The sequence below is a fragment of the Phoxinus phoxinus genome, assembly GCF_949152265.1.
Source record: "Phoxinus phoxinus genome assembly, chromosome: 3".
Lineage (NCBI taxonomy): Eukaryota > Metazoa > Chordata > Actinopteri > Cypriniformes > Leuciscidae > Phoxinus > Phoxinus phoxinus.
This window is the reverse complement of record NC_136878.1, coordinates 27,206,792-27,233,195: the sequence shown is the minus strand read 5'-3', so window position 1 is coordinate 27,233,195 and position 26,404 is coordinate 27,206,792. Positions and strand designations below refer to the sequence as shown.

At 39.5% G+C, this 26,404-nt stretch overlaps 2 protein-coding genes across 2 annotated transcripts in view; both read right to left on the bottom strand.

Moving 5' to 3' along the window:
- The window catches only part of LOC306995546 (nitric oxide synthase, inducible-like), a 59,233-nt gene extending 42,381 nt beyond the window's left edge, over nucleotides 1-16,852 (bottom strand). The window contains exon 1 of the mRNA XM_079607241.1: nucleotides 16,837-16,852. The gene's annotated coding sequence lies outside the window, so the exon portion shown is untranslated. The remainder of the gene's footprint in view (nucleotides 1-16,836) is intronic.
- LOC306995613 (nitric oxide synthase, inducible-like) lies at nucleotides 5,495-16,636 on the bottom strand (the record flags this gene model as incomplete). The annotated part of the gene is made up of 24 exons (XM_079607369.1): nucleotides 5,495-5,852; nucleotides 5,939-6,133; nucleotides 6,322-6,470; nucleotides 7,384-7,505; nucleotides 7,638-7,725; nucleotides 7,835-8,045; nucleotides 8,155-8,321; nucleotides 8,420-8,610; nucleotides 9,013-9,091; nucleotides 9,232-9,352; nucleotides 9,457-9,631; nucleotides 9,710-9,759; nucleotides 10,321-10,425; nucleotides 11,469-11,613; nucleotides 11,703-11,785; nucleotides 12,079-12,273; nucleotides 12,437-12,538; nucleotides 12,631-12,805; nucleotides 12,929-13,068; nucleotides 13,212-13,353; nucleotides 15,261-15,352; nucleotides 15,444-15,606; nucleotides 16,022-16,170; nucleotides 16,577-16,636. 24 exons carry the CDS (start codon nucleotides 16,634-16,636, stop codon nucleotides 5,814-5,816), a joined length of 3,138 nt encoding a protein of 1,045 aa, XP_079463495.1. The 3' UTR covers nucleotides 5,495-5,813.
- Nucleotides 16,853-26,404: the final 9,552 nt, after the last annotated feature.

The window sequence follows — 26,404 nt, the reverse complement described above, 5'->3', positions numbered from 1 at the left end:
ACGGGACGCGGAGGTTTTAGGTGGTCTGCCACAGGCAGTGGTAGACACCATCACTTCCGCTAGAGCCCCCTCTACGAGGCGCCTCTATGCGTTGAAGTGGAACCTGTTCGTCGCTTGGTGTTCCTCCCGTCAGGAGGACCCCCGAACTTGCTCGATTGGAGTCGTGCTTTCCTTCCTGCAAGATGGGTTGGAGCGAAGGCTGTCTCCCTCCACCCTCAAAGTGTATGTTGCTGCAATAGCCGCACATCACGATGCAGTAGAGGGTAAATCTTTGGGAAAGCACGACCTGATCATCAGATTCCTTAAGGGTGCTAGAAGGTTAAATCCACCTCGTGTTTCGCACCCGGTACCCTCTTGGGACCTAGCTCTGGTGCTCAGAGCTCTTCAAAGTCCTCCCTTTGAGCCTTTGTCAACAGTGGAGCTTAACCTGTTAACCTTCACCAGAGCGAGGACGCTCTGAAGCGTTTTTTTTTTTAAATAGTTCAAAGTTACTATCAGATTTAATGTTATTACCTTGACAAACTATACATCATTAAAAATATATAAGTCTCACGTTTCAGTATTTGACCACTATTGTATTCTGAGAAACTTATAGTGACAGTTATGTCTTAATTTGTGTCAGGATTTATGTAATGAAAAAATGAGTCGATACCTTTAATATGAATTATGAGCGTCAGCTGCTCCATTCAGAAAAAAACTCCGGTGCTGTTGTCTTGAGAACGCGTGACAAAACAACGTTCCTCAGGGCTTTTGGCTCAAAAATGTGCAGATTTGGAGAAATATTGATATATTATCATAGGTTTACATCATATTTCTATAGACAGGAATAATATTTATTGAATTTATATCCAAATGCGTCGATGTATACATAAAGAGCGCTGGATACTCTGATGTACTGTGTTTTCAATCCATACAGCAGGCTGAGGGCGCCATTTGCACAGTTTTTTCCAAATATGAAAGCTCACGAAGAAGAAATAACCTGTGACCTTCCAGGACGTCACTGACATAAACACAGCTAACGTTAGCTTTCAGAGATCGCTATAACATGCAGATAAAGATGTTTTGAAGACAATAAACATGATTGCAATGATATTTGATTTACCTGTGTTCTTCGAGCCATGTCAGGTATTTTTATAATAATAGATTATATGTATAATGTAATGCTAATCGGTATAGACTTTACAATAGTGCAGAATAATATCAAATCATATATTTTCTGTCTGATTTTCTTTTCTGAAGCCAAATAAGCTCATAGAAGATTATTTAAAACACTCGACTTGCACTATAAAGTAAGTTTGGAGCACAAACAGGGTTTTAATCTCATAAATTGTCGTGTATTGATGGTGTGCTAAGCTAACATGCTAGCTAGCTCTCTAGTTGCACCTGCCATCTAGCTGTTATTTTTTATGATTTTTTTTCTAAATCGGAATGCTTACTGAAATATTTCTTTATTTAAGAAAGGCATTTGATACAGTTTCAAATGTGAAGTGAAGATTATGAAAGAAATGAGGGGGTGAAACACCGTGATTAGCCAGTCGTTAGCGATTATAATGGAGACAAAGGAAAATAATATTTATGGCCATAAGCCGGCTGGAAAGGTGTAAATGTGTGCAGGAGAGAGTGACACTGAATGGGGCTCGTTTGCACCACAAAACAATAGAGACAATAGACTGAATAGATGCTAATAGATGACAATAAACACAAGTTTGCATTTTAGAGTCAATTCAAAATAAAGTCATTTGAGATGATCTTGAAAAACATTTAACAAAATACAGAGTTTTAGACTTATCACCTTCAAATTTTAAATATAACATGGTCAGACATGTGTCTTTAGCTGGAGTGCATTTCTAGAGTGCTGACGGGCCAACTTCAATTTAATTTTCATGAAGATGTTTCATAAAAATAAATTTCTAATAACTTACACAACTTTGAAGCTATTCATATTTTTTTTTTCATTATGACAATAATTCATTCTACATTTCCAATAAAGTGGCAGGTGTCAGCTTTCAAATGAGACCATACTTGAGCTTTTAGGACAAAGGGTCAATTAATTGAATCTTTTTTAGGTTGGGTATGCTATTTCTGGGGATTTTTCAAAAGTGGCGCTGAAGGCTAACAGGTTAATATCCTGTCCAATAAGACAGCGCTCCTGTTGGCATTGGCCTCTTTCAAGAGGGTCGGGGATCTGCAAGCTTTTTCGGTCGACGAATCGTGCCTAGAGTTCGGGCCGGGCCTTTCTCACGTTGTATTGAGACCCCGGCTTGGATATGTGCCCAAGGTTCCTACCACTCCCTTCGCGGATCAGGTAGTGAGCCTGCAAGCGCTGCCCCAGGAGGAGGCAGACCCAGCCCTAGCTTTTCTCTGTCCCGTCCGCGCCCTGCGGGTTTATGTTGACAGAACGCAAAGCTTTAGGACCTCAGATCAGCTCTTTGTTTGTTATGGAGGCCAGCAGAAGGGGAAGGCTGTCTCCAAGCAGAGGTTGGCTCACTGGTTGGTGGATGCTATCACCCGAGCGTATGAGTCTCTGGGTGAGCCTTGTCCTCCCAGGTTGCGCGCTCACTCCACTAGAGGTGTTGCCGCTTCCTGGGCTTTGGCTCAAGGCGCCTCGCTGACAGACATCTGTAGAGCTGCGGGCTGGGCGACACCGAACACGTTCGCTAGGTTTTATAGTCTGCGTGTGGAACCTGTTTCCTCCCGAGTGCTCGCTACGGCCAGTGGTGCGAGGGAATAGGTTGTGTCGGCTTGCTACGCCACCCTGCGCTTCGGCCAGGTACGTGCGTTTTTTGCTCCGTTGGCGCCAACGTTGGTGAGCCTCGTGAGTTCCTCCGTCACCCCTCCGGTGCCTGGCGTTGCGGACCGCCAGCGCCAGGTCTGCTACCTCTAATCGAGTTGCTAGTAGACTGGGTGTTCTCTAGTGGTCTCTACTGTGACCCATCATGCCACGTGCAGTTCAGCCGTGTCTTCCCCTTGGCAGACTCTTTCTGTCGTCCCTGTTGAGTTCGCTCCCACTCCTAGGATGGGACCACCTCAGGGACTGCCATATGTTTCTCTATCCCACTGGGCTAGTACATATGTGTATTCCAGGCCTTCCTCAGGCAGGCTGGGGCTTCCGCAGCGTTCCCTTTCCCTTTTTTGGGTTAGGGCACGTTTTCCCAGTGTTATCCAATATCCACTGAGCGGGTCTTGTGGAACAGCAGTGTGTTCCTAGCTAGCTCCCGCAACTTATTACAAGAAACTGCTGCAGGGTAGCTTAGCTGGGCGCTGGAAGGGGCCAGCACCATGGCGTTTTTTTAGGGATCCCAATTCGTCAGGGAACTCCCCCGACGACACGTCGGAGTTCCCAGGACGAAAGGGAACGTCTCGGTTACGTATGTAACCCTCGTTCCCTGAGTACAGGGAACGGAGACGTGTCGTCCCCTCGCCATGTTGCTGTACCTTCGCCGAGGACTGGACACTGTTCGGCTCCTCAGCGAAAAGCAATGACGCAATGTTTACTTCCGCGCTTTATACCCGCGCTGACAGGCGGGTCGCGGAATGCAAATCTTGCATGCCAATGTCCATTGGCTCGTTTTATTTCTCTCGAAGGCAATAGGCTCCCTAGCGTGATCCCAATTCGTCAGGGAACTCCCCCGACGACACGTCTCCGTTCCCTGTACTCAGGAGTTACATACGTAACCGAGACGTTTTTTTCTTGGTTACTGTTACTGCAATGAGTGTGTGCCTTTGGAACACATTGTAACGGTGGCAACCTTAATTCTATTTGGAAATTAATTCCTTAAAATAACTTAAGCAAATTCGGGCACCAGGCAGAATTAAATCCACCAAAATAATTCAATGTAATAAATTAACCCAGAATACTAACCACCAATTACAGAATATTAGATAAAGTAATGAAATTCATTCACACAAAAAACACACACACAATAGATTCAATAACAAATTGTAATATTCAAATATCAAAACAGAAAAAAAAGACAAATTTTCACATGGAGAATCACTGCAAATACACACATCAAAAACACAATCAAAAGTATTTTGATGCGGTGCATTGTAAGAGATTATTATTAGTTCAAAAAGGGAGTTTGTTAATTACTCAAAAAGAAGAAAGAAAAAGCACGGTTTCAATAATCAAGAAAAAAAAGAAGAAAAAAAATCAACAGTTCAAAATCAGTTTCTCCCCCAAAAAAGGGAAACAAAACAAATAAACAAAGTACGCTTTTGCAGTGAATATATTGTGTGTGGTGGCTGTGTGTGACGCAAATGGCTCTGCGCAGGGAAGCTTGAGTTTGTAGTCAGAGAAGTGCTTGTCTTTAGTAGTGAGTACCTGCGGTGAGTCGGCAGTCTAGGAATCACCAAGGAGAGGAGAGGAGAGGAGATCCGAAGACGAATAATCACTTTGTCCACTGAACCCGAACACGCATCGAGGTAAAACACCGACTGGTGGATCCAGCAACACTGCAGGCGGCATCGGTAACGCAGGGACAGACGCTCAGTCAGCACACCACACAGTCTCGGAAGTGAACCGGCAATTTTTCGTCATTAGTGCCAGGCAACACTCCGTACTCAGCAACAAAAACAAGCGCTCTGTAGTCTATGCTTTTTGAACTTTTTCGGAAAGTTCCGAAGCCAGCCCGGCGGCAGGTTTTGATTCAATCTATTTGATTCAATCTGCCCGCGACTAGACTCTGCAGCCTCTTATTGTTTCCGCACACTCAATGCAACTCAACACATTAATATCCATAGATATACATAATAAAGGCTAGACGTCTTACGGCGGAGTCTCGAACGGCATCACCCGGTGGCCATCTTGTCACAGGGAAGCTTTCAGTAAGGTGAGTAATCAGCACGAACAAATACTATCTCGCTGAAATCTTGACGGATTTACAAACGGTTTGGTTTCTTACAAACGTTATTAACGTGGCTATAATTATGGATTGTTGAAATATATAATATTATAATTATTCATAAGTATGCAGTGTCATGACTACATCTCTGACGTTTATAACAAACCAACCCGTTTGTAAATCGGTAGAGAATTGAGCAAGTTATGGTTATTTAAAAAGTACATGCACCATTAAAACAATGTTACGAGTGAGCCCCCTGTGGCAAGATGGCCGCCATGTGCGGACGTTGACCTCCATTGGCCAGCAGCGCGGACGAGACATCTAGCCTTTATTATATGATATCTATGTTAATATCTCTCCCGCTGCTCCTTCCACTTCCGCTTTTATTCGTTTATTTCCTCTGAAGATCCTCCACACCTTTTTTCCGATTGGCTCTTGCATTTTTATATATAATTAAACTGTGCGGTTCATTCCGCATCCGTCACAACATGGTCTTAAAATAATTGTAATAAATAAAAGACATTTCAATGTTTGATTACTTCTAGCAGGGATTAACATTCAATTTAACCATACATTATTTAGAAAAGATCATTAATACAAAAAGAGTATAAATTATCAAATGCTGGTGACTTGCTGCTTAGAACAATTCATATTACAGCACATAGAAGATATTAGAACAAATCAGAAGTATCATTCTGAAATGAAATAAAAACAAAAGAAATGCGCTCAATAAACTAAAGCCATAGATTTTCCTCTTAAAATAGAGCATTCCTACTACAAGGATAAATGAGTAGGCTAATCAATCCCGTTTGATGTAAATAAAGAAAAACTATATTTACATCAGTTTAAAACTGTTAAAGACCATAAATAGTGTGGAAAATTTTGAATCGCATTAGTTAAATTTGGTTCCCAGTATCCCAGCTTGTGGTAAACTGATTTTACTTCACATGATGCAGCAGATCTCTGCTATTAGGCTCCAAAAATGTCTTCATGGTATCTCTTCTCCACCTGCCAACAAAAAGATCACGATGGCGTGAGTTCACTGGTCACAAAACCGTTCATACAAGGACATGAGGATTGAAATAGTCAATCACCTTCAACCTCTCTAGATATTCTCCAGCTTCTGTGATGGTCATGCCTGTTTTATTCGCCAGGATATCTTGCAAAGTGCTAGCAACATCACGGGCCATGTTCATGCCACCACAGACATACAGATGACCTGCATTCTTGTGTAGAACCTCCAAGGCCTTTTCAGATAGCTGCTCCCTCAAGACATCCTGCACATACATCTGTTCCAAACAACACAAGCTTGGTTACAGACAGAAGACACAAACTGATACCAGTGTAAGCACATCTGATGAACAGTGAGAACAGACTGAGAGAACCTTACTGAATTTTAACACACAAAGTAAATATATTATTATTTTGAGTATATTATTATTTTGTATACAGCATGAACAGAACTTTAGAGATGTACCTTTGGTTTACCAGGTTGGCGAGAATAAGCTGTATTGACATTGTCCAGAATGCCATCAAGTCTCAACTTCAGAGTTTCTACTTTATACAGATGGTCTGTTTGTGAATCACGACACCCAAATAGCAGTGTCATAGGAGTCAATTGCAGACCTAAAATTTGTCAATTAAATAAAGCAATTCATTTAGGATTAAAACTTTGAGGATTTAAAATACAAATAACTACACATAGTTTTATTTTAACTTAAATACAGTACCTACAATATACAACATACAACAGTGCTGTTTAAAAGTTTGGGGTCAGTAAGAAATCTTATTATCACCAAGACTGTATTTATTCAATAAAAAATACAGTAAAACAGTATTATTGTCTAATGAAATTATTATTTAAAATTATTTTTTTCTCTTTGAATATATAGTTGAAAGGTAATTTATTCCTGTGATGGCAGAGCTGAATTTTCAGCATCATTATTCATCATAATTTTCACATGATCCTTCAGAAATCATTCTAATATGCTGATTTGCTGCTCAAGAAACATTTATTATTATCGATTTTGAGAACAGTTATGATGCTTATTAGTTTTGTGGAAATTTGATATTTATAAATGTGAAAATGTTTTTTCTTTTTTAAACAATGTAAAATTCTTTAATGTCACTTCTGATATATACTGAATAAAAGTTTTTATTTTTATTTTATTTTTTTTACTTACTGACACCAAACCTCGGAACAGTAGTGCATTACTGGTCAAATACAATGCTGGATATTGTGATGACTGGTTTGGATCGATAGAACCGCAATGTCTCAAGGCAAGAGTCATAAAATGCTTTTGTGTCTAAACTTCATGACCGTAAATTCAGAGCTCACATGTAGCTGGGACCGAGATGGGTCTTGTGCATGTTGCCCACTTGGGTCTCACCTAGAATCAAGTGCGATCCTACATGAAATCCATCTGGGCAATTAACATGGGGCCATTATGGAACCCGTGGACAATCCTACACGGGGCCCATTTTTCAGCCCTTTTCATACCCATATGGGCCCCACATACAAATTGTTGCTGGGTATTACCTGTCTTTTTCATGTCGTGAATGCACTGTTGCCAAAAGCTGCGGAAAGGAGCAATTCCACTGCCAGCCCCTATCAGAATAACTGGAGTGATGGGGTCTTCTGGGAGATGGAACCCACCTGAGCTGACATATTGAGCAGTAAACAAGTCAAGTTTTCTGTATTATGAAGATATGGAAAACAGAATGTTAAAATTACTTTTTTAAGTATTTAAATGAGAAATTCATATTCAGCATTTAACTATCTATCATCAGTACCGGTGAACGAAGCAGGGAACTGTGTATCCTCGTTTGATGGTGTTAAGCCATGTGCTGCAGGTGCCATAATGCATTGGGCCTTCTCCATCTACGATACAACAGAACACAACGTTATCCGCACATCTCACGTGGTGTTTGATTATAAAAGCATCATCCAATGTCTTTGTTTTGTATGTTTTCTACATGTTTAGTCATACCCTGGGTGTGGTACTCCACCACAGACACTGTGAGGTGCAGCTCGTTTGGATAACGGTCCAATGAAGAGCTGACAGAGTACAGACGGGGCTTGAGCAGAGGAAGCTGGCTGAGAAGGAAGGCGGTAGGGACTTTTAGAGAAGGAAATTCTACAAGCACCTCCAAGAAGGTGGGCCTGTAGAAATCTTTCCATGTAGAATATTCCTGGAAATCCTATGGAGAAATTATAAAATGCTGTAAATCCATCTATTGGTAATGTGTAATTTATCAAAACAATTGTCCCATTTAAATTCTTATAAAAATAAGAATTTAACGCAATTACCGATGCAAGTGCCTCAAGTCGTTTGCGATCCTCTTCCTGACCAGCCACTGTAGAGAGTTTGCGCAGGAGGCTTTGTGACGGTGGAGTTGTGACATCAAGGAAGTATGTAAGAGCCTGGACCAGAGTGCAAGCAGGGATACATTCATCTTTCTGCCAACTCATTTCCCCTGAAAGACAACACAGGAAAGAGTCATAAAAATAAGCTTGGATTTTGTGCCCCAATTTACTTATATAGTATATTATAACTGCCATTAGTGATTGTTACCAGGGCTAGAGTCAGAGAGGGACTCCAGGTGAAGGCTCTGGTTATTAGGAGGGGCATCTGGGAGATGCTTCACAATACCATCCACCAACTCTGCAGAATTCTCTGGAAAAATCCCCACATGATCTCCAGGAGCAAAGTTCAAGACCTCTGTATTTCCATCCGTCTTTAGCTCAACCAGGATAGTAGAACGACTGCAAATAGAATAAATAAGTTGAAAAACAGCCCTGTCAGAAATGTGTACAAGCTCAGCTGACAGTGAATGTTCTCATAACTTTATCTAATGTTCTGGCAAGGTTCTCTCAAAGTTATATAAAATAAAAATAAATCTTCCAGTAACAATAATATCATGTTTATCTGAACTTGTCAGGTCAATAATGTTCTCAAAACATTAACATAAAAACACAATTTATACATTATTGATAAAAAAAAGAAATCTGAAACATTTTAGTTGGATGTTCGTCTAACAAAAATGTTAATAGTTTCAGAATGTTCAGGAAATATTCAAAAGTAACATTCCCATAATAATTGCAAAAACATTAGCAGAACATATTTTTGTTAGCTGGGAGTTAGGTAATGAAAATGTAGATGTAGACCTTGACTGAGCGCTCTGCAGTTTCTGCCTTCTTTTCAGCATCATAGGAAACACAGTTTTAGAGTGAAGAGCAGACAGTGCTGTAAAACCAGAAGACTCATTTGTGTAAATACTGTATTATGGGTCAAAATAGTATAAAACCTGGTGATTATTGAGTTCAGATAGATAGTGACTTTTATTAAACTACTTTTTTTAATCTTTTTTTTTTTTTAAGGTGTACCTGTCATTCGGTCCAGAGCGCAACTGTCATGCTGCACTCTGTATCTCTGTGGGTCCCAGCTGTCCAACTGTTGCTCAACACTCTTCAGCTGTTTTTTAATGTTAAACTCCTCACACGCATCCTTAAAAACAGAGCAATGTCATTAATTTGCTGTTAATTTCTGTATAAGATTGATTTGAATCATTGAATCACCCAAGCACAGGGAATTATAGAAACTTCACCAACCTTAAAAGCAGTGCAAGCCCAGGCAGAGAAAGCCTCGTCCTGCCCATTAAGTTCATCTCCCTCTCCTGTGGCAGTCAGACGCTTGGCCCCCAGCTCAACAAGCTTGTCATCCACAGCATGGGCAAAAGCACAGAATTGTGGGTACACACGTGAGCCAAGGCCAAACACACTGTACCTGTACAGAAGAGGATATCAGGGCTCCTGTTCTACAAGAGCATATTGATGATAAAAGTGAAAATCTTAGCATACAAACCTGACATTGTTTTTCAGGTTTTTCAAGCTGAAAAGCTGGTTCCTGAAGCTCTGAGGGAAAGAAAATATTAATGTCAAAATAAAATTTTGAATTCCTGTGGAAATTACCATATTTTTACACCACTGTTCAAAACTAATTTATGAAGAAAAAAAAATTTGCTTCAGGATGCTTTAAATTGATGAAAAGTGACAGGGAAGACGAAACGTTACAAAATATTTATTTCTGTGATGAAGTCAAATAAATGCAGTTCTTTTTAACTTAATCAAATAATGTATCACAGTTTCTACAAAAAATATTAAGGAGCAGAACTGTTTTCAACACTGACAATAATAAGACATGTTTGTTCAGCAGCAAATCAACATATTAGAATGATTTCTAGAGTAATAGGCTGCTGAATATCACATTTTAATTTATATATATGTATATATACAAATAAAAAGTTGAGATGATAATTTTTTTATTTTTGATCAAATAAATGCAGCCATAAGAGACTTCTTTCAAAAACATAAAAAAATCTTAATGACCCCAAACATTTGAATGGTATACAGTATGTATATTATATATTTCTATATATAGTTTTAATATATTTATTCACAAAATTATGCCCATACCACTCCATTTCCCGGACTTTCCCCATTGCCGAAAGTACTGGTGACGACCATCAGAAGGCTCTCTGTCTCAAGCTCACTGAAATCATAGTCCTCCATGCATACCAGCTGTATTAGAAAACAAGAATGAATATTACTTTTGGATCACATTTTTGTTGTTTGTTCACTCTGTTAAAGGTATAGTGGAAGATTTTCTTTTTCCGGGTGGATCATCAAGACTATTGGTCCTCCTAGTTGTCAATCATTCTGGTAATATGTTTACGTAAGGCCGTTGTACGTGCTCGTCCCTTTTCGCTTTCTGTGCATGCACACTTACAGGTGTATACAGTATGTGTGGTGAGCTATGGTTTCAGCCATTCATTGAAGCTTGAAGTTCTCACTGGGTTTTTTCAAAATGTCTGAGGGTCGCAAGAGAAAAAAGTGTCTACGAATTGTATGACAAGAAGAGAAAGGCCTCTGAAGAAAGAAACAAGACCAGAGTGTTTTTGGGAGAATATTTCACACGCTGGCGTGCGCTAAAAGCACAGGTTGGGCTTCCCACTGATTCCTCAGTCGCAAACTTTCTACTCGACAGGTAAAGTTTGGCATGCTATTTGGAGAAATCCATTGAAAATTACTGCTAGTAAAAGTTAATGTAAGCTATGATTAGCGATGCTAGCCCTGGCACAAGTCACACACCGCGCAGACACGGTAAACATCTCAATTTGTCTAAAGTAGCCTTATGACCAAATGGTGAAAGGTATCACGCTGAAATGTTATAAAACCTTGTGTGTTCATTTTTTATAATTCCAATGTGTTCACCATAGTATTTATTACACAAATGCAACAAGCTACTTCTCCATTGCAGATCATGTCTTGAGTCCTCACTCAATCAATCAGTAAATCTTCTTTTTGAAAGTAGGCTTGTATGAGCCATGCCGACAGCAACTTGTAAACAGAGCGTGCACGAGGAGAACTAGGCTCGTGCATGCTCTCTCGTGCACACGTTTAATAGGCGTTCCCTCTCGGGAGCAGGTAGAGTGTTGCGGGTGTGCATATTTTCAAAAAGTGGAGAGGGTGGTTATTTTCTAAAATTCGGGAAAATCTTCCACTATACCTTTAATAATACAAGATTTGAAAGATTTGCATTTTTCAAAGACAGCATTTCTTACCCTGGTGTCGAAGGCACGGTTGAGCATGGTGTTCATTTTTTTGGCAAAGGTCAGTGACTTCCCTGTTTCAGTGGCATAGAGAACAGTGCAGCGCACTCTCTTGGCCATGACTGTATTGATAAGTGTTTGAGAAAAAAGCACTGCTCTAAGAAAGAACACAAATATTTTTATGTAAATGGTGTTGGTCGTTGGCAAGTGTTGTTTTGTTTGGAGAAGCTGCTGGTCTGTTAGTACCTTATCAGTCCTTTAAAGCTGACCTTACATCTCCGAAGTCCTTTCTTCTCATCTTTCCACTTGTGTGTTAGCCATGCATCAACCTTCAAAAAACACAAAAACAGCACATACACTATTTACACTGCTAATGTCAAAGTTTATTTAGAAACACTGCTGTTCAAAAGTTAGGGGTTGGTTAGATTTTTTTATGTCTTCAGTGTCACATGATCCTTCAGGAATCATTCTAATATGCTGATTTGGTGACCAGGAAACGTATAATTATTATCAATGATGAAAACAGTTGTGCTCGTTAATACGTTACATCTCTAGTGGGTTCTAAAATTTTCCACCCCTTCAAACCATATTATGTTTGATTTTTTATCAGAAAGTTTGATACCTGATAATAGAAAAATGGAGAAAGGATGTAGTTGAGCATCTCTTGATGGTACACAGGGGTGAGGGAGCCAGACATGGGTGGAACCAGCCACACCCAATCAGCTGGACAGCCTCCACGCACACGAACTTCTGTCTCCAGGTGCTGCATGAAGGACTCGCTTGCTGAATGGTGGTCCGTGACGGTGACCTTATTTTTCTGCACAGCAATATAGCAAAATAAAGTCCAATAAATATCTAAATGGCTTTATCTTCTTTCCTAACTCTGTTTTTAATGTGTATTTTTTCAGATACAATAACAGTGAGATGATCCAATTTGCATATCAGTATTTCAATAGAACAAAAGTGGAAGGACACTTTACCTGGTAACTATGAATTACTGCAACATTAATAGCCACGAGTGCCTGGTCTTTCCACAGTGAAGACAGCTTGCGTGTTTCTAAGCCCATCAGCTTTCCAACACGCTACAGGACATAAAGCAGTAAAAGCAAAACATAAATATCAAAAGTATCAAGATGTGCTAAGCTACCGCCATGAGATAGTGAGGACGAACTACCTCCAAAACGTTGTAGCGCTGGTTGTCACAGAAATCCCTCACTCCAATCTCTGTGCCCATGTACCAGCCGTTGAAAGGACATGCTGTGAATTCCAGACCACCGATTTCCATTAGCATGTTGGCTACTGCAGGAATTGCATACCACTTGAGGTTTAGATCTTTGAACCATTCATACCTGGACAAAAGCAGAGCACACTGTTTAATCAGAGAATAAACTGTAAAGATACTTTTTTCAAAGTACAATTCTTCAAATTTAGAAATCAAATTTATTTTCTCTGAAATGACCCAAATGACCTACTCTGGGTGCTCTATTGGGACCTCCAGAATCAGTTCTGAAGGAATATCAAAAAGTTCAGGATCCTCTCCATTCGCCTGCAGGACAAGTGGCAGCACATCAAAGTGACCATACTTTGGTTTCCATCCTAGCTGAATACACACCTAAAAAGAGTGCACAATATCCAATAGTTATCGTGTGATTATTTCTTAATAGAGGCAAATGGTTGGCAGATGCCATTTTAAAAAAAGGTAAGAGATCATATAAAGCAGAGGACATATATTTGTCCTCCTCAAAGCTTAATCACCTGTGTAAACTCCACACCTGATGGGTCCCCGATCACACTGCCATCTTCCATCTGATAGCCAGCATACTTTATAAGCTGACCGTTCCAAACACGGAAATCATGATCTCCATCCGTTCTTCGAGGAAACACAGTGATGACAGACCTGCCAAAAATTAAGCGTAGCGTCAGTTCTGGCAGGTCACGTTAGTTAAGCTCACATTAGCTGACTCTCCGCTGATACATGTATACCAATGGCAATACGACGCCTATAACTGTATAAATATATAATTTAGGGGTTTCCTAGGGGTGTGGTTTATATTTAGTGGTTTCTTTATTGCAATCATTATTTGTTGTTGTATTTTTAAGAATTTATGTTTTACGCGAGCATACTGGCATGAATTTTTTTTAATTTAAAAAAATGTATTTAGTGAAACTTATATTTAGGTATTTACCACTGTGCAGTTGTGTTTTTGGCACAGTTACATTTACCTGTAAACTGTGCAAGTGCACAGATTTCTATTGAGGACTAGCACACGGGATACGCATGCAGTAGCTCTACGCTTTTAATACCGACAACCCTGGCTTAACATTTTCATTAACTTTTTTCTCAAAGAGAAAGAAAATATGGTCCCACTTTATATTAAGTGGCTTTAAGTACTATGTACTTACATTGAAATTACTAATTTGATACAATGGACTTATTGTGTACATACATGTTTTTACATTGTACTTATATTTTTTAAATACCTGCATGTAGCTGTAATTAATGTATGTAATTACATTTGTAATTACACTGTTGACCCTTCCCTTATACCTTAACCCACCCTTAAACTTAACCATACCAGCACACCTGTCCCTAACCTTACCCGTATCACACCGCAATAGCAGCAAAAGTGTTTTACAATACAACATGAACACAATAAGTACATTGTACTTATTTTTCGATGTAAGTACATAGTACTTAAAGCCACTTAATATAAAGTGGGACCGAAAATATATATCATTTTTGTAATCGACAACGTGAAGTGCATTAAATTACATTATATCAGGGTTTCCTGGACTTGGGTTCCTGATGGAACTACAGGGGGTTTGTGAGTTTATTGAAAAGCTATTACGTATTTAAATCATAAACATTTTTATAAATAATAAAAAAAAAAAACACTTACTACAAAAGATGAAACAATTATTGTATTTGTTTACCTACATGTTGATCATCAACCAACATCAGAGAACTTAAATGTATTATTATTATTATTAACTTAATTTTATTATGATCTAACTTATTAACTTAAAATCTCAGGGGGTACTTCAAGTAAATATATTAGGTAAATTATGCTCATCAATGAGGTTTAAAGTTGGGGAATCCCTGCATGGCATGTAAATACAAAATTATGTGAATTTGGCATCTTAATGTGTTTGAAAGACAGAAGCCGTCCAAAAACAGTAATACATGGTTAAATTACTCACTGAGTGATAATTCAAACAATAATTAATGTGTGTTGTCAGGAGTTATTAGATATGCAATGTTGAGAAAACACTTCTTAAAAGTGAAATGATTTCTGTAAATCGAGTGATCAGATGTTGTGTGGGTCTCAGTGGCACATTAATGGCTGGTCTGTGTGTGCAATTCCACAAACCTGGAAGACTTTCTGAATGTATATGGGGTAGGCTTTTTTTTTTTTTTAGAAAGAACATAATTTACAGCCATTGTTAGAATAACATGTAATCATGTAATCAATAAAACAAGTAACTGTATTCTGATCGTGAGTATTTTAAAAGTATTTAATTTTTGGAATCAGATTGAGTAATCCAGATTACATGTACAGTAATCAGTTACGACCCAGCATTAAGCCTATTATATCATTACCTTTCTTACGACATTTAATAAAATACTGAAGTATTGTCTGATATTGTATCAAAAACATCAATGCAATGTTCTAAAAACCTTAAAAATGTATATGCAAAAATTTACCAATTATAGGGATTCTGGTGTTTTACATGCATTGCAAAATTTCTGCCTTGGTAAATCTGATTATAATGACTGTATTGCAATAAATACATTCAACTCACCTCAAGTTTCCTCCATTGGTGGCATATTTAAGATGAGTGCACAAGGCATGAAACATTTCCTCGGCGGTCTTGCACTTACGTGCATCGAAAAGCTGCAGAAGAGATGTAGGCTATATTAGTATAAAAGCACAACATGGCTTTGGAAGTGCTAGCTATCTATGTACAAAAAAAAAAATCTCAAACCTGTAAATTAGTCCACTGGATCCTGCCAATACACCGTGGCGCATTTCTCCATGCCTGTTTGGCCCCAAAAGCGAGTTCATCTGTAGTGAGTGAGTAGGACCCGGTCAAGGTGATCTCCAGTGTGACCGTTTCAATCCGAGCCTGGTGCTCCGTTGGATTGGGGCTGCACAAAAGGTAAGAATGAGACTGTTACATTTCCACCTGTTTGTCAAGTTGAAAGAAATATAATTTTGTACTATTTTCAGTAACCTCATAAAAAAATTCCTGAAAAAAATTCCGGGTTCCTAAAACCTCACACCTCTCACATACGGAAAATGAAAGTAAGGCAGTTGACAGGATCTCTACCTCTCCTCCCACACAATCACATCTCAATATGCGTGATAACATAGCCTATCAAGAGTGTTAAGCAATTTTTGGCTGGCTGCATGGAGAGAGGGTCACCATACTTATTGTATAAATTGAGTGTTGAATTTTAAGGCTGGTCTAAAATATTATTCATAAATGTATTAGAATACTTGTCTGTAATGTTTAAATTAAAAGTTAAATAAACTTTTTATTAGAGAATGCATTGCTCCTACATTTTGAATGAGTTGTAGTACTGGTTGATGAAATCCACTGCCTGTGTGAGGATGTCATCTGAGGATGGTGTGATTTTGGAATGACCGCGTATCAGAGATTTGGGATTCATTATGGAGCCCTCGCAAGTTTTTGAATTGCAGGGCGTATTCTGGAGGGGGGGGAATTAAGATGTATTTTGAGTATTTTAGCTATAAAAAATGCTTTACAAAATAATTTAATTCACAACCTCAAAACATTTAGATTTTTATTAACTTCTGCATAACATCCACATAATACTTATTGTGTTAAGTTAAAGAGAATTGTCCAAAGTCCATTACTACACCACAAATATGCTGTAAACATGAAGTTATTTTGATTACAATGTAAAGATACCTTAGCTGCTCTGTGATGCAGTTTATCTTGGTGGGTCGAGCCATCCTTATAGTTTCGCAAATGAACCGCGAATGGACATCGAACTGGGCGATCGACTGATAACTATCAGTGTGAAAAATGTATATATTATTCAAACAGAAGACCCAATAAATATTTTGTGAAATATGATATGCATTACTAACCTCAGACTGCACAGTTGGTTTGTCTTTTACAAGGATTGTGGTTTGGGCTTGTTTTCCCATCCTGCTGAAAATATTATTGCAGCCAAATCTTAATAATGTCTATGAGATTTACTGTATAATTTTCAGTTACAGTGTTGCTATAACCTGACATCGAAAATGATGCAGAATAATTACGATAAAGAGCAAAGACATGGTAAATACAAGTTAATGAAAGTTTTCATTAAATTAATGAAAAAAAGAAACACAAATGGAGTATTTACCTTTTTCAAGTGTAAGGTTTCTGTCTCAGTAGATAAACAGCAGTAGTACGGTTTCAAATTCTGGTATTCTGTTTTAACATCCTATTATATAGTCCATTTAAGGATGCCAAACTGGGCAGATCCTTGCCTACCATGACTGTATAGGGTGTGAACTGTAAGTACACCATGTTCCTGGATCAACATCTTTGTTTATCCTACAACAACATTTAATCAACCAATCAGATTTGATGGACAAGTTTAAAGTTTAAGTTAAGTTTAGGCTTACAACCAGGGTTAGGTGTTTCTGCACCATTTTTATTCACCTACCATTTCCCTCTAATTCCCTCTGATTATGAGTTATAGGTGGGGTTAGGTCTAGAGCTAGGGATAGGGATAGGGTTAAGAAAACATTTTTGGACAGGAATGTAATCCCTGTCTTACTTGCCAAAATCACGGTGACCGAGCTGTAATGGAACCTATAACAATCAAAAGCACCTGTAACTGCATTCCTTGATGTGAAAAGGGAAGGACCACACAAAGTTAAAAAACTTTCTTGATGTAAAGCAACATATTTTAATTGAAATTGCTTTACTTTTTCCTCTGTAATATAAATAGTACATTATCATTATTCCTAACCAAGTTGCTCAATTGTACCTCTGCTTTAAAACCCCAAACATTTGGAGACCATGTAAAAAAAAATTAATCATAGGATTTTTCTACAGATTTCCAGCTTTGCAGCAACATAAAACCTTTTACTGGAAAATAAATATGTAAATTAAATAGATTAGATAGATTAGAAACAGGCAGAAATGCAAATATTATGATGTGATGACACATTGTGGAATTATAGAAATGTATGTAATATATAGTTATGTAATGTTCATTATGTTCAGTTTCGGAGTGCCATTCCCAGTTTTCTAAAAGATAACCGATGACGTCTACTCATTAGTCAACTACAGCCTGACAAATATTTCTGATGTTTCCGCAATCTCATCTGTTTATCACCAGTCTTGAAGCTCCCTCCCTAACTTCAGATGGAACACCTGGTTCCATTTCACGCCCACAGACTGATAGACAATAATTCTTTAAATAGACATGCCCCATTTCATGCTGATCAGTTATGTAACTAATTTACAATATTCTTTTTCTTTTATTCTGCCTGGCAAAATAAATGTTAATTCTGGATTTTCTGGATTTTTATGAAGTTGTTATTTCTAGTAAATTAAAGTGAAGTCTGGTGTTATACTGAAGTCCAGGATATACTGAAGGCTCATAAATGAATGGAGTATGGGGCACATCATCTGGGACCCTTTGATAACTGTCTATCACTGACACTATTTTTTAATCGTTGGTGACCTATGTCTGAGGATTTTCTTAATCTTATTGACTCTTTAAATATTATGCAGTCTGTCACTGGCCCGACACACGAAAAAGGACATACTTTGGACCTCGTTCTGTCATATGGCTTAGATGTTGCCATTAGTGAAATATGTGACACTTGTACAGTATGTCGGATCATCTGCCTGTTGTATTTACTATAGTTGTCCCTTGCTCGGACACTTTGTTGCTCCCGCACGCAGTGTGCGTGCAATTAACCCTCTAACTGGCTTCACAGTTTTCTGCTGCCTTTAAAGACTCAGTGCTGTACAATCTTGAAGATTGTAATCTTAATGTGGATGAACTCACCAACCTCTACTCTACCTGTACTAAGATACTCGACTTTGTTGCTCCACTAAGGGAGAAACGCACCAAAGCGCTAACAGAACCTTGCCTAAATGACCATACCCGCTCTCTCAGACGTGCCTGCAGAACAGCTGAGAGAAAGTGGAAAAGTACAAACTTCAAGTGTCATTTCAAATTTTAAAGGTCACATTACATAAATACCAGGGAGCAGTTAAATCTGCTAAAACTCATTTTTTATCTCACCTGGTTTCAAAGCCTCAGGTTCTTTTTAAAGTGTTTAACTCTCTTGTTAACCCTTGTGAAACTGACTCCTTGTGTTGTGCCATCCACATTGTTGTGTGAAAACTTTCTGAAACACTTCATAGATAAAATTGTTGGCCTGAGCTTTTCATCCCCTGCTTTTACTAGTGACCTCTCTGTTTCTCCTTTATGCCCAGCTGTCTTCCAGCAGTTTGAGCCAGTCACATTACATGTTGTCTCTGGCGTAGTTAAGCAGCTTTGTCCTGCAAACTGCCTGCTGGACAGTATCCCTGCCCACTTACTCAAAGATGTTTTTAACACTGTTGGGTCCAGTAACTTATCCTTGGTTAACGCATCTCTCAGATCAGGGTGTGTTCCAGCTGCTTTTGAACATGCTGTTGTGCAACCACTTTTAAAAAATTTAAATCTGGATCCCTCAGTTTTGTCTAATTTTAGACCTATTTCTAAACTTCCATTTTTATCTAAAGTCTTGGAGAAGGTAGTTTTTAATCAACTGCAATCATTTTTAGATGATTTTAGTATTTATGAGAAGTTCCAGTCTGGTTTTAAACCCCGCCACAGTACTAAATTACCCTTCTAAGAGTCTTTAGGTTAAAAAACAAAGGGGACCGAGCCTTTGCAGTGGCTGCTCCAAACCTCTGGAATAGTCTACCTATTCATGTACACGAGCCATTTCGTTCATTTAAGGGGCTTTAAATGTTATACTTTACTTTTAACAGCCAAATTCCCCGAACACATCCAACTACGCAGTCTTTATCATATTCTGAATTAGGAAATCATTATAATGCAGTCAAAAATAATTTACAGGGAACATAAATAATTACTTTACCTTCCGAGTTTTTCGTTCATTTGTCACGTGAGTCGTGACAGACGCAATAAACGGATTGTTCATGAACGAGCCTTGAACCCAACCCTGCTTCAGATACGAACTTCCTGCAGAGGTAGTGAAGCAGGCCAAAACTGCCACTGTGGCATTCAACAGGCCTAATTTGTGAAACTTGTGTGTTGTGGTTTTCTGGGGAGGTGGAGTAACTATTATGTGTCCCTTTTGTTTTGAGATTTCATATTGTTTTGATGTTGTTGTTTTACATGTTTGTTATTTAATCACCTCTATCTTTATTTTTTTATAGTGCAATTAATAAATTAATTGTACATTTTGAAAAAGCGTTTTTTTTTTTTTTTTTTTTTTCATAAATCAGGGTTTATACTAAGTAAACAAGGACTGACATTTTTAAAATTAGGGTTACCAAAAAAATTCTGAGTGGAGTGAGAGGAGTCTCACTCCAGCCAAAGTCCCAAAGTTGGCAACCCAAACATTCCCTAAAAGGGAAATAAAATCAGGCCAGTTGGTATGACAAATAAAATAAATGTACCCCAAACACAGTTCAGAAAGTATTTTCCTTGAGTTCTTGTTTGTCCTTTTATAAAGTATAATCCTTCTGGGGGGGAAAATAGAAGAGGTAGAAAAAAAGAAGTAGAGGGATTTGACTACTTCTACCAGTGATAGAAGATATTTACCTGGGTAGTTTTAAACTCAGTTTCACTCAAGGTATCCGAAGTGTTTGGTGTGTTGTATTCTCTTATCTGTATCCAGGGATTGATGACATATTAAAGGTACTGAATTATCTCCAGAGAATGACGAGTTGCGACATCAATAGAGAGCCTAAGTCCCGCCCCTCCGCTTCCGGCTCATGGGACCTTATTTCGGAAAAAATATGTATGGAAGTCAATGGCGAGAGATAACTTATCTTTTTATTCCGTCTGAACTGTCCCCTGAACTACACATATGATGTTTGTCAATTTAAAAGGTAAATATGAAAGTCAAGAAAGTCGCAGTTTGTCATAAAACAGAAGAGTAACGTTTAGTTGTATGTGAAAATCGCTCGATGAACTACATCTCTCGTCTCACACTATGTAGCCTACGTCACAAGATCCGTTGCTCGTATGTGTGTATTCTGGCTCAAAACACGAGTCAGGCATGACGGCGTAACGTTACGATTATAATGTAAGACTATAGAAAAAATGACAGACGTTAGCTTCAGTAAAGTTAGCTTCATTCATTGAGAGAAAAGGTATGACGTCGCATGTGCGCCTTCTGGGTTTGTAGTCTTTGTAATTACGTATTTTCACAGTCTTACAGCTCAACAGTTTTACATCAAACTGCGACTTTCTTGACTTTAAAATGTATCTTTTAAATTGACAAACATCATATGTGTAAATCAGGGCACAATTCAAACGAGATCAAAATATTTGTTGTCTCTCGCCATTGACTACCATACAATATTTTTCCGAAATAAGGTCCCATGGTGGTCGACCGGAAGGGGAGGGACTTAGGCTCTCTATTAGACACTGTTGGCTCGCCGTTCACTCGTCAAAGGTCGACTCAACAGGAAACAAGAAAAGTTCCTTGAAATTAAAGTATGAAAAGATTTTTCTTCCCTTTTTTCTCACACCTCTATTACTCTTTTAAAATCTTAAAATTACCAGTCTTTCTCTCCGCTTTCTCCTTTGTAAAATGGCTGCTTCCTTCTTTCTCAATTATTTGACTCGTCACATGTCCGTCAGTGTCTGTGCTATCGGTGTGAGAGAGAGTTTTGATTGGCTGTTCAGCTTAGTGAATTAGTCAATGCACGAGAATAAAAGTGAAAATTATGAAAGTGAGCAAAGAAGTCAAAATGGTACAGGCACAAGGTTTAAGTCATCTTACCTGAGCATTCCAATGCGTCAATATTTTCATAACAACATTAGCCGTCTAGAATGAAGAAAGTGAAAAACATGATTGATCTTCACAATGGTAAGCAAGTGCTGCTTTGTTTACGGTTTGTATATTTTCAGTCCTAATAAAATTATTCCTGTTGATTCCTGTTATTTCCTTACACACAGGTGCAGAACACACATGCTAGTTGACAGTCACGTGTACCCTATGTGTATTTAAGCGCAGCTTAAACTGGCCTTGTGTAAGTAAATAAGCAAACAGTACCAGTAGTTTAGCTTTTCTGCATCAGAAACAAGTAGCATGTTTTATAGATTAGCTATATTTCTAAAGTGGAATGCTGTTCTTGTAACATGAGAAATGTGGTTTTCAAAAGATAATAATTTTTAACATTTAGCACTTTTCTGGGTACTCAAAGCGCTTTACATATGGAAGGGGGACTCTCCTCCACCACCACCACCACCACCAATGTGCAGCATCCACATGGATGATGTGACGGCAGCCATATTGCACCACAACACCCACCACACACCAACTTATTGGTGGAGAGGAGAGAGAGTGATGAAGCCAATCAGTATATGGGGATGATTAGGAAGCCATGATGGACAGAGGCCAATAGGCAAATTTGGCCAGGATGCCATGGTTACACCCCTACTTGTTTTTCAAAGGACATCCTGGAATGTTTTATTGCTCAAGCATAACACTATACTGTAGGTCTTTAACTGCAGTGAATGAAGTAAACAAGAAATACAAGAAATGTTGTTCCTAAAATAATCCTATTTTAATTTATTTTTGCTTACCTGAGGCTTTTGCTGCCTTTTTGGTCTATCTGTCGCTCAAGAGGTGAAGTTGCTTACTCATTGAACTGAGCTGTGGGTCAATACTGTCATGTGACGCCTCAGATCTCAGCTCAACATAATTGTTCTTTAATTATCTAATACATTATCTGATATGAGTCTTGGATCTCTTGAGGCAATATGGTGGAGAACAACAACTCGATTTGTGAAAAACTTGCAAGAAATTGACTAAATCTTGTAGATTGATCTCCACCAGTTCATAAACTTAAACAATCTGCTTGTTGTGTTGTCAGATTGTAAGACCTTCAGATGTAAGTGAGTCACATGCATCTCACCATGATGTATACATGATTATTTTCATTATACTCCTGTCACAGATAATCATGAGAAGGAACACAGGCATCATTGAGCAGGATTTGAGCTTTATTAGAGAGCTTGAGGACTGAATAAACAGCAGATAATAACATAACGTAGTTCTGGCATGAAACTCTGAATGATGCAGGCTGATAGGTCTTAAGCTTATTGGTAGCAATCATGTCGTTATCTACTGAGCAGCACACCTGATTGGTTGCTGTTACATCAGTGGCCAATGAGCTTGCTGCTCAAACATTTAAATACTTGCCATTGTTTGCTGTTAACAGTTTGCAACACACTTTTAGAGTCCTCCCCCTTCCCCAGCTCAACCTGCATAGATCTGCTGCAGGGTTAATTCATGTATGTTACATGTGCAGCAACAGCATGACTTGCATGCCTCACAGCAATGCCTGTGAATATTCGCAGTAGCAAGTCTCTGTACTTGCTCTGCAGTAGCAGCAGCAGAGTCTAGCGATCTATTCCACCAAGACCAAATACATTAACATTGTCATATCCATTACCAAGCCAATATCTATTACCATACAAATCTCCCGAGAGTTGTCATGATAGAATCAGGTAAGTGAGTAAATTAGAGACAGGTTGCAGACAGTCACACTTAGCGCACGGATATTCCTCTCTTTTTGCAGGTTATGATGAAGCACACAGATGAGTTGGGGAACTTCAGTCCAAGAGAACAGGCAAGTAGGAGTCAGCCATGAGCGTTCTAATGTGGAGATTGACGAGACCGGACAACAGGTGAGTGTGGCTGGTGAGTATTTGAAGTCGTGACGTGTGACTGGTTCGAATTCGGGTGATTGTGAGCGGATGGGATGGAGCTGAAGGACCTGGTGCTGAGGGAATGTTGGTGGAATCCGTGACAGCTTCATACTTACTCAAAGCTGTTTCTCAGATTTTTCACCAATACCTTGCAGAACGTCTAGGTTACTATTGTAACCCCCGTTCCCTGAAAGAGGAAATGGGGACGCTACGTCAGAACGACTGACGAATTGGGATCTCCCCTGAGAGCCCAATCACCTTTGAGTGTAAACTAAACAAGCCAATGCACATTGGCGTGCGAGATTTGCATTGTGCACCCCGCCCCTCGAAGCGGGAATATAAGAAAGAGCGCGTGCAATTGCACATTCAAATTTTCCACTGAGGAGCCGAGACAGTGTGTCCTGGACGTCCAGCGGTGGTACAGCAATTGTGTCTCCATTCCCTCCTTCAGGAAATAGGGGTTAAAACAGTAACCTTGACATTCCCTTTCAGTCAGTCACGTTTGACGTTATGTCAGAACGACTGACAAATTGGGATCCCTACCAAAGCGCCACTACTGCTGCCCCTTCCACCGCTCCACGTAAGCCACCTGATCCCCAAGGCACCAACTGGGGTGGAAGATGAGACAGGGCATTATGCAGAGAAGGTCAATCACTGCTGTTCCTTTTGATCCACTCAGTGAGACTATTGGATAACACTGGGAAAGCGCACCTATGAAAATGGATGCTACAGAGACCATATCCTGCCTGTAGGGAGGTATCATGTGGGAATTACACATATTGACTGGCCAACAGGGCAGTACTGCATATGGAAGGTCTCTAGGGTAGCTCCGGCCCAGAGAAAGACACAGGCTCACTGGCACGTATCGGGTCCTAGGTGGGGAATGGCGCTGCAAGCGAGACACCGAGTGGGTCCCCAGTGTCTACTGGCTACTTCAGGCGAGTACAAGGGAGGACACAGGCTCTACACGGAGGTTGTAAAACCTTGCAAATGTGTCGGGTGTCGCCCAGACCGCAGCTCTACAAATGTCTGCTAATAAGGCACCGTGCACCAACGCTCAGAAAAAAGCCACACTCCAACTGGAATGAGCCCTCACCCCCAGGGGGCATGGCTGATCTTAGACTTGGTATGCCAAGACTATGGCGTCCACTATCCAGTAGGCCAACCTCTGCTTGGATACAGCCTTTCCCTTCTGCTGTCCTCCTTAACAGAAAAAAGAGCTGTTCTGAGGTCCTGATGCTCTGCACTCGCTGTAGGGCCGCTAGTACCAAGGAGAGCTCCCAAGAGGGTACAAGGTGAGGGCAGGGTGGATTCAACCTGTTATAGCAAAAACAATTACTTAAACAAAAACAGCATCACGGCAAAAGAGACATCAAGATTCAAGTTGTATTTAAAAGATAAAGATATATTTATTCTTGCAAGAATAGTTCCCATTCTAGCCACACAGGCTAGCTGCAGGCTGGGGTGAAACCCCCAGCCTTTACAGACCAGTTTGCAGGGAGAAGTGAGACCCAGAGAGGTGTTTCGCTGGTAGTTTTATAATGTTCTTATCAAAGCACCCATCCCAAACAAAAGGAACCCCCATGGTTGCCTTAACCCCTCCCTAGCCCGGGGATCTTCTCACCTCTGTCTCAGTCTCACACACAGCTGTATCAACGTTACAACAGGAAAACTCAAAATACAGAATACATGGCATTCAATTTTATCATTGAGAAAAGAAAATCAGAAATAAAAGATTAAAATTGCCACTACAATCCTCAATGCTCCCCTCAGGAAGTTCTGGTAACCAGGTCCGGTTGGGCCAGTAGGGCGCAAAAAGTAAAACCTGCTCCTCGTCCTCCCTGTCATTACACAGTGTTTGTGCTAGAAGGCTCACTGTGGGAAATGGATACTTGCATAGGCCTCGAGGCCAGCTGTGTGCCAGTGCACCTGTGCAGAGGGTCCCCTCAGTCAGGAAGTAAAACAACTGGCAATGGGTTGTGTCCGGAGTGGCAAAAAGGTCTACCTGTGGTGCCCCAAAGCGTATCCAAATCAGCTGGACCATCTGGGGGTGGAGCCACCATTCTCCCAGGAGTGTGGGCTGTCGTGAGAGCTCGCCGGCTACACAATTGAGCTTGCATGGTAAATAGCGCGTAGCGACCTCAGATGCTTCTGACTCCAAAAGAGGAGAAGGCGGGCAAGTTGCGACATGCGACGGGAGCGTAGACCCCCTTCATGGTCTATGTACGCAACGGCCGCAGTGTTGTCCATCTGGACCAGTACATGCTTGCCTTTGCAATTTGAAGTGGCGAAGAGAAAGCCATACTGCTAGCAACTCGAGGCAGTTGATGTGCCAGTGCAGTCGATCTCTTGAGTGGTTTCATTCTCTTTCACTATCATTCTTCTCTAGACTCTCTTTCTGCTTGTCTGCTTCTACCTTATCCTGATCCAATTCGGTTTAATCTCCTTACTAATTCCCCTAATCATGATGTCACAATAGTATAGAATGTTCATAACCATTTGTTTAGTTTTGATTGGTTACTGTTGCTATGGGTGTGTGCCTTTGGAACACAACTTGATGTCTTGATAGAATGTTAAATGTGTGTACTATTCATATTTTTTAGAAAGGTTTATAGTTTCATTGTGACTTTAATTGCTCTCAATTTGATTCTCCTTTCTCACTTACTAATGTCCTCACTCCCTCCCAAACACACATACATACATCTTTTACCAGGGATGAAGAAACATTTTATTTATATCTTGACAACTTATTTATTGAAGTTTTTTACATTTTCATAAATGCTTACATTTATTTGTATGTGTTGCCCTAAGTCCATTTCACCATAAATTATTTAGAAAAGAGTATTAATACAAAAAGAGTATAAATTATCAAATGCTGGTGACTTATTGCTGCTTAGAACTATTCATTTGAATAAATAGTCACACAGTGCATGAACACATTAGAAAATGTAAGTATCTTTCAGAAATGAAATATAAACAAAAGAAATGCGCTCAATAAACTAAA